This window comes from Triticum aestivum, chromosome 2B (assembly GCF_018294505.1).
Source record: "Triticum aestivum cultivar Chinese Spring chromosome 2B, IWGSC CS RefSeq v2.1, whole genome shotgun sequence".
NCBI lineage: Eukaryota > Viridiplantae > Streptophyta > Magnoliopsida > Poales > Poaceae > Triticum > Triticum aestivum.
The window spans coordinates 211,979,176-211,988,157 of record NC_057798.1 but is presented as its reverse complement, the minus strand read 5'-3'; the positions used below and the strand labels follow the sequence as shown (position 1 = coordinate 211,988,157).

Genomic DNA, 8,982 nt, shown 5'->3' with positions numbered 1-8,982 from the left:
ACACAACATCAATTGTTAGCCGTGTGCGGCGCCCTCCTCCACCGTTTACAACCCCAGTCATATTCTCACGGTGCTTAGGCGAAGCCCTGTGCGGATCACTTCACAATCACCATCACCACGCCGTCGTGTTGATTGAACTCATCTACTTCCTCGACACCTTGCTGGACAAGAAGGCGAGGAACTTCATCGCGCTGAACGTGTGTAGAACTCGGAGGTGTCGTACGTTCGGTGCTTGATCGGTCGGAACGAGAAGAAGTTCGACTACATCAACCGCGTTGTCAAACGCTTCTGCTTTCGGTCTACAAGGGTACGTAGACACACTCTTCCCCTCTCGTTGCTATGCATCTCCTAGATAGATCTTGCGTGAGTGTAGGATTTTTTTTTGAAATTGCATGCTACGTTCCCCAACACGTCCCTCCCTCCCACCTATATATATGTGGGGAGGGGGCGCCACACAAGAACACAACATTGTCTTAGCCGTGTGCGGCGCCCCCCTCCACCGTTTACTCCCTCGGTCATATTTTCGTAGTGCTTAGGCGAAGCCCTGTGGAGATCGCATAACCATCACCGTCACCACGCCATCGTGCTGCCGGAACTCATCTAGTACTTCGCCTGTCTTGCTGGATCAAGAAGGCGAGGACGTCACCAAGCTGAACGTGTGCTGAACGTAGAGGTGCCGTACGTTCGGTACTTGATCGGTTGGATCAGGAAGAAGTTCAACTACATCAACCGTGTTGTCAAACGCTTCCGCTTACGGTCTACGAGAGTACATAGACACACTCTCCCCTCTCGTTGCTATGCATCTCCATGGATAGATCATTGTGTGTGCGTAGAATTTTTTTTGTTTTCCATGCAACGCTTCCCAATAGCGGCAAAGTTTGTTTATGACTTTCGTCTTCCTTGTACACACGCTTTGGCAAAAGAGAGTCAAAAGCTAACTGAATAAATGAGGTCTTTGGCAGAGACAATTGTTGCTTTTGGGTCGATTGATGTAAAAATTTGTTGAACATCCGGTTCTTTTGATAGTAGATGCATTTGTTTGCAACTATTTAATTGCACAATCAGAACGTCATTGATTTAGATAAAAATTTACAAACAACAGAGGCCGGATGAGTCCGGACATTTGGCCACTCTAGTTGGATGGCCTCCGCCCAGCCGTATGCTCCCCGACACGTCTTTAAACATTGGAGAGGCTCTGATCAGGCGGACGACAACGTTGTTGAAGCGGCCCCGATGAGGCAGACGACAACGTCGTTGAGACAAGTTTGCCTCGAATATCGGTGAATTTGATGATCCATGCCCTTATCCAGCATATAGACATCGCTCTAATTCACCGCCTACTCCTTCACGTTACCCTCACTGCCCTTATTCGACCTCACATATTTTCTCTCTGGGAAAGAAATCACAAACTTTTTTTTGAAATTTATGAATATATTTAGAATATCATAAATATTTTTAAAATTCATGATTTTATAATAAATAAGTAATATTTTTAAACCCGTTAACCATTTTTTTAATAAAATAAATAAAACCCAAATATGGATCATGAAAAGGAAGTAAGAAACCAACCCCAATACTATATACTCCCTCCATCCCAAAATACTAACTTTATACTAAAACTAGTACAAAATTGAGTCACTTATTTTGAGACGGAGGGAGTATAACAGAAGAAAACCGCTTATTTCTCTCTTTTTTTTAGGGGAAGAAGAAAACCGAATAGAACCCAAGAAAAAAGGAACGGAGAGATTGAATAAATGGGCCGGCCCAGAACCTACACCCATGTCAGATTCACCATCTCGAGCGTGCGACTGGATCTAGGAGCGTGCGATTGGATATAAGCCTAAGCATCCGTCCCCGGCTGCCCGCTCGTTCTTAGAAACCCTAGGCGATTCTAAAAAAAACACCTAGACGGCGGCGGCGGCGGCGGCGATTATACGAGACGCAAAGCCTGGCTGGCACTCTTATACCCCACATAAGAGAGATCGATGGCCGGTGTTGTTGAGGGAGGCGAGGAGAGGGCGCCTGGTGAGATGGCGACGGAAGAGACGACGCAGCCAGAGATCCTGAAGATGAAGATCGCGTCCCTGCTGAACTTGCTCAGCGAGAAGCAGTCCGATGTTCTTTCGTGCGGCCCTGAGATCGTGAGCATGATCACTTCGCTGAACAGCGAACTGGCATCGCAGAAGTTGGCGAGGGACAGCAAACCCTTGGTTCCCCCGGAGGTCTCATCGCCGAAGAGGCCCAAAATGGCTGATCAGGGAAACATTGGTCAGTCCAATACCGATACGCAGAGTGTCAGCTCCCAGGTCAGTTCAGTCGCCGAGCGGGGCGACCAGAAGGAGATCGAGTCAGGAAAAATCAAACCAGCCTCCAGATTCAAATCCAATTCCCAGCAGGTATGTGTGCCCTCCGGTGGTGAGGATGAGGAGGAGCGCCTTAACTGCCAATTCACTCATATCATGCAGCAGACTGATGCTTTGTGTGACGAGTTGGCGTCTATGGCATCTACCCCGAACAAAACCAGTGCCCCCATTATCTCCTCTCACATGGTCTCAGATTTGGGCGAGAAAACGTCCAGATTAATGCAGATCTGCAAGGTTATATTCTGTGAGTCTGTCAAAGGTGATGAACAGGTTCCTTACCACTCTCTAGATAACCAGAGGACCAAGGAGGACTCTGTGGAGATGAGTGGTCTGACTATGGACAATGGCAAATCCAGCACCCAATGTGCTGATAAACAGACAAATAAAAAGGGGATGGGTGGAACCATGGAGCTGCTTGAAGATTTCAACATGTTTGAATCGGACGATGAGGATGAGGATGAGGAAATGACCCAGGAGCAATTAGCAATGTCTGCCAAGTTTCGCGAGGAGGCTCAGGTGATGGAAGCCCGCTTGGTCGAGGCCCTCGAGCAGGATGATAACAACACACCGAGCTGCTACAGAATGACTCACCTTTCACTCTCATATCAGCCTGAGGAAAAGGAGGAACAGGATGAGGTGGCTGAGGCAGAGGTTGAGACAGATATCACAAAATCAGCCAAGGAGGAAATGGAGATGGAGGACAGGTTGTTCGCTAATGCCCGTGAAGGCTGGGAATATGCATGTGGATGGTGTGGTAACTATGAAGACATGAGTAAGTAACATAAACATCCTTGAATCAATTCCTGCTTATTCCTTCCTTCTCTGTTAAAGTAATTTATGTAGAATATTTTTAACACATGGATTATTTTGGTGCTGCAGCCACATTGAGTCCTATGCACTTCACACATTGTACACCTGGAATCATCCCAGGCAATGCTATCACTGGGAGCACCTTGCAGATCTACTCCATCAGAATTGGCTTAAGAGATGAACACTTGAAATGGCCACTCTATGTTTATGGCATTGTCGCTGCCCGAGACGCTGTGGATTACAACCGCAACCTTCTTTACTTTCGGTCAAGGGAAGACTGCCAAAAACTAACACTAGAGGTATGTACCGTGTTCTGTTTTTCTCTTTATTTCCATACATATTTTCTTGCTGCATGCGTCCTTGTTCATTTGTTCTTCTTGTTTGAATATAATGATGACTATGATCCATGCAGCATCCTTTTTTGCGCTTGACTGGCCCGTCTCGTGCGATTGTGGCTCTTGACGAAGTTGACTTAGAAGTCCAACTGAAAGTGAAGGGCACAACAGGGTCTCTGGACAGAGCATTGATCAGCCGTCGCCTCACTTACTCTGGTGGTTATCAGGGAGGTTTAGATTCCTTTGTCTTTACCAACTGCCTTTGCACAGTTGAGTTCAGCCTCGAGCGACTTACGGAAACTGTCCAGGCTACTATTTTGGGTGTCCGTGTTGTTGAAGGGGGGCCATGGCCCTTTGATCATGGAGGCAGGGTTATTTGCTCCTCGACACCTCAGGATGATAAGGTCATGGCTACTAACAGTGCTACAGATTCCCTGTCCAGGCAAGTTGTGTTGGTTGATTCTGATGGTGGAGAAATGCCAAGGGGCTCAGATGGTTATCTTGATCTGTCAAGGCATGTTGTTTCCGTAGAACTGGAAGAAATCCTGAAATTTGTCATTCAAGTCTACACAGAGTCTGGTGATATCCAGCAATATCCTGTCAATTTCAGTCCCAAACATTGCAACATAGAAAAAGGTAAATGTCTAATTGGTGCATCTGAGGTTGAAATTACTATTGCTTGGTCCCGACTTGTTCAGAACAAGATGGATATCCTCTTTGAAGGACATGTTTGATTGTTCATGTCATGGATGTTATGTACTATGATATCCTTTGCCCAATTATATTCGTGTGCCTCTGGCATGTGGTTTGTGTAACTCTGGACGCATTTGTGCACTGTATGTGTATCAGACTTCTGACTATTTGTATTGTATGTGTATCAACATCTGACTATTTGTATTCTATCTGTATCAACTTCTGACTTCGTATTTCTGTTTTGGTTATGAAACAGTATGCAAAATGTCTTGATGCTTGCCTATAGTTCATGTTAGTCAGTCTAGCATGTTACCTGCTTTCTCCAAAGATTTTGGACTCTGCAAGTGTCACACGTGTGGCATGAAGCAATTTCGCCTTGAATTTTTTGATGACAACTTCAGTTACCCGGGGATGGTAACTTTAGTTGTGAAGCATGGCAAATTTCTGTTTGGATGGCAAGTTTCAGTTGTTTTTGTGTTTCTTTTTTTTTGGGATGGCAATTTTAGTTGTAAAAATGTCAGGGCAGCGTTACTTTGTGCCACACTTGTGGCACTCGTCATTTGGGATGATTTTTACAACTAAAATCAGATGGTTGCTCAGAACTTGAGCTGCAACAACATATCCTGCTTATGTTTTGAAGCCTATGTAACTCCCAGCCACTAGAAAAACGGTTCGTGCCCCCAGTTTTACTAAGTCAGCTTGTACATCTACATCAACTATATGTGGATCATGTTTCAGTTTTACTAAGTCAGCTTGTACATCAACTACATGTGGATCATGTTTCACTTGTGTCGGAAGAAACTAAGAAACGAAGCATGACCAGAACACTAATTAAATCCCCAGAAAACTAAAACAACGCTAGCGTTTCGCCTTCGGGCGTCGCTAACGTGCGCGTGCGTCGTGTCTAGGGTGCTTGGTTACCTCGATTAGGTAGATCACGTGCTAGTCCATATTCCCCATTTCCTTAACGACAAAATTTAGTACTAGAATGCGAGCGCTGTTCCCTTTCCAAGTCGGTCTCGCGAACGGGCTTGGCCCATTGACTTTTCGCGCTTTAGCTGTCTGCTTAGGAAAACTAGAAGAACGCCCGTGCGTTGCAATGGGGCCACATTAACTTTAAGAGTTCAATATTACGATATTGGCGACCTTTTTTACCATCAAATCCTCACACACATAGACACACATTCTCCCTCCCTCTTCCTCACTCTCTATCCCCCTCTCCCTTTCTCTCTAACACACACACATATCCATCTTATTGGGTACGGGACCATAATCCATCTATTTCACACATACACGCTAGTGCATGACAATATGGATTATGTATATTATATTTGCCACCGGAACTGAGAGAATTAATTTCATGTAAATCGACCAGCCACAGCTTCAAGAATACGCGGACGAGGTGGCTCGGGTTGGCGTCGGCGCCTTCCAGCGCGGGCCACAGGCCCGCTTCCAAGTGCACGTGCAATGCACGTCTTCACAAATATTATAACCATATGTGAGAAATCACATGCATAGAAAAGACATTCTGATAGCAATCCAAATACCATACTCAATTGAATACCTAACCCGGACAATACTCTTATTTCTATGCGCCAGAAAAAATGGAATAGCAAAGCTAAGTATGCCCGCATACGCTCAAATTATATATAAGAATCTTGGGTGAACAATTGCAACAAAGCACTAAGCAGCGATAAATTTAAATAAAAAATCCATTAACTATGCAGGCAGCAGGCTTGTTACAACATAGAGAGATAGGAAAATGTCACCTCCAGTAATGTAGCGCAAAGGAGTGGAACGAAGCATGAATGAGCGGTTGTCTGTTCTTCTCCATGTACATGGATCAGTAGTAGAGGCCAAGTATATAAGTACTTGACTAAACTCCACTCTTCGTGTACGGAGAGCCATGTCACCTTCTCGCCGCTGCAGCATGGGAGGACGGCTGGTTCACGTGACCCTCCAACTGGGGGATCCATGGTGGCTGACCGTCGAGCTCGAGGCAGAGAAGTTGAGGGCAGCAGTGGCGAGATCCATGCCGGCCAACCGGGCGAAGAGGAGGTCGTCGGGGAGGGACACATCGGCAAGATCCGGTCACCACGCGACCTGAAGAGCAATAGTGATCTCCACAAGCTGTAGGCCGACGGCGTGCTCCATCCCCTGCGATGGGTTGACCATGGCAGTGGCCATAGCTCCTCATGCTCGCCTCGATCTCGGCGACACACCCTGAGTGTAGGAGGCAACAACGACCTCGACGAAATCATGGCCTCCATCCCGGAACGCATGAAGGACCTCGGCCCCGTCGCTACTCCTCCCGTCGTAGCCGCACGCGGCAGCGGACCGTGGGTAGGAGGGCAGGCGGCGTCGCCTCGGCTGACGACAGGGAGCAGCGTTGATTTCGGGTAGGTGGCATCGCGAGGACGGCCGCGGCCGCGGGGAAGCACCACGATCATGCTGCTAGGCCAATCCTTCTCCTCCGATCCCCTATCCCCGAAGATTGCGCCGCCGCCCCGGTCGTGTTGTTTTCATATATTATGCCATTTTTTCCTGTACCTAAACAAACGCGGGCGAGCGGATGGCAGAGTTTTGGTCCGCCCTCTAAAATTGCTAAACGCACTTTTGGTGAGGATTATTGTTAATAAATGAATTCAATCATGTCGCTCTAAATAAATGGATTCAATCATGTGACTCTAATTACTTCGGATTGTTATGTGCACACTAAGCGGGGTGCAGTTAGGAAAGAAAATGTTTTCTAATTAAAGTGATTGAGTGATTTAAGGTAAGGTTAATTAATTTAGATTTGATTTTTAGTGATTGTTAGTAAAGTATGATGCGTCTTTAAAATCTTTTATTTGTTTCTTTAAAATCTATTGTTTGTTTCCTAAAGAAATTTGCAATAATGGAAGGTATCGATTGATTTGGATAAGTTAGTAAATTTAGATCCGTGATTGCGTGCACGTTTGGAAAGTGCTGATTTGCAAGGAAAGAGCTGAGGGGTAAATAAACCGGTGAATAAGAAACCAGCATCGAAAAAAATCTACGATGGTTAACCTACGAAAAAAAACCGGATGAAAGTGGTGGGACGAAAAAAACCTGGAAGCGAGACTACCAACTGCTCCATTAGGAGTAGAGATCCTATTCGCCGCATTATGCGGAAGTTGTCCACCTTTCGCACAGGGACATCGAGCGGGAGATCGACTTGGGCCGGCCCGTTTAATCCCTTCACCGATTCTAGTTTTGCGAACCTTCTCGTGGTTTCTAGCCGGGTTTTCTCTGGTTTTAGGAAACTTCTAGCTGGTTCCCTGAACCAGGTTTTTTAGTTTTTAACCGGTTTTTCTATTTCTTTTTTTCGCTTTACTGTTTCTGTTTTTTTCTTTTCTTTTTCGTTTGTTTTCCTTTTCCTTTTGATATTTTCAAAGGTTATATTTCCTCTTTTAAGTTCATGTTTCGAAAATTGTTCCATTTTTTTTAAAATGTTCGTACTATTTAATAAGTTTACTATTTCAAAAGATGGAACTATTTAAAAAAATAATAAATTCAAAAAAGTTTGTATTTTTCAAAAACTGTTCGTGAATTTCACAAAATATTCCTGGTTTTCTTAAATTATTCACAATGTTTTTTTCTTCAAATTTTTCACAGCTTTTTGAAAAAATCATGATTTTAAAAAATATTTCCAATTTCAAAAATTGTTCACAAATTTAAAAAATGTTCACGTTTCTGTTTTTCCAGTAGTTTCAAAAAATGTTCCAGTTTCAAAAATTTGTTCTCCAATTTCATAAACTGTTCATTTTTTAAAACTTTATTCACTAATTCAGAAAATGTGCAGTGAATTTTAAAAATGTTCGCATTTTCAAGTTTTATTCAAAAGTTCAAATAATGATTTGGAATTTTAAAAAAATCTAGCATTTTGAATTTTGTTCACATTTTCTAAAAATGTTCGTTATCTCAAATTTTGTTCGCAAATTCGAAGAATGTTCGAAAAATTGTTCATAGTTTCAAAAAATGTTTGCATTTAAAAAAATGTTCATAATTCTGCAAAATGTTCGTGATTTGAAAAAACATTCAAAATTCAAAAAATGTTCATGATTTCAGAATATGTTCACAAATGTAAGAAATGTTCGAATTTTTAAAAATTGTTCAGCAATTTAAAAAATGTTCTTGGCTTTCAGCTCACAATGTTTTTATTCAAAATTTTCACAACTTTTCGAGAAATGTTGGCATTTCAAAATAAGTTTCCTTTTTCAAAAAATTGTTCCTAAATTCCAAATTATGTTCACATTTTCATTTTTTAGATGTTTCAAAAATGTTCTAGTTTCAAAAATTAATCATACAATCGAAAATGTTTGTATTTTTTAACTTCTCTTCTGCAATTTCAAAAAATCTTCCCGCTTCAAAAAAACTGGTCATGATTTTCAGAAAATGTTTCTGTTTAAAAAATGTTCCAGTTTTTTCGAATTTGTTCGCAAATTTGGACAGTGTTTTTATTTAAAAAATGTTAAAGAATCTGAAATAATGTTGTTTTCGAATTTTTTAAAATTTCTGAAATTTCGGATAGTGCAAAACATGTTACTTTTTTCACACTTTGAAAAATGTTCATGTTTGAGAAAAAATGTTCACGAATTTTCAGCAAATGTTATCATTTTCAAAATGTGTTCACAACTTCCAAAAACGTACAGATTTTTTTTGAAAAATCTCCTTTGCAAAATCTGTTCGCAAATGCAAAAAAGTTCATATTTTCATAATTTTTTATTTAGTCGAAAAATGTTCAGGAATTCAATAAAATG

The 8,982-nt window shown here is 42.6% G+C and overlaps 1 protein-coding gene across 1 annotated transcript; it reads left to right on the top strand.

Annotated features, from left to right (window-relative positions):
* Positions 1-1,855: 1,855 nt before the first annotated feature.
* LOC123044409 (uncharacterized) lies at positions 1,856-4,408 on the top strand. Its single transcript, XM_044467138.1, has 3 exons — positions 1,856-3,135; positions 3,243-3,472; positions 3,586-4,408. Exons 1-3 carry the CDS (start codon positions 1,986-1,988, stop codon positions 4,240-4,242), a joined length of 2,037 nt encoding a protein of 678 aa, XP_044323073.1. The 5' UTR covers positions 1,856-1,985; the 3' UTR covers positions 4,243-4,408.
* The last annotated feature ends 4,574 nt before the right edge of the window (positions 4,409-8,982 follow it).

Bases quoted from the DNA above. Each gene is read 5' to 3' on its own strand.
- LOC123044409 (XM_044467138.1), top strand. From the start codon at position 1,986: ATGGCCGGTGTTGTTGAGGGAGGCGAGGAGAGGGCGCCTGGTGAGATG. The intron at 3,136-3,242 runs GTAAGTAACATA...TTGGTGCTGCAG, and splicing joins TGGTAACTATGAAGACATGA to CCACATTGAGTCCTATGCAC. The intron at 3,473-3,585 runs GTATGTACCGTG...TGATCCATGCAG, and splicing joins GCCAAAAACTAACACTAGAG to CATCCTTTTTTGCGCTTGAC.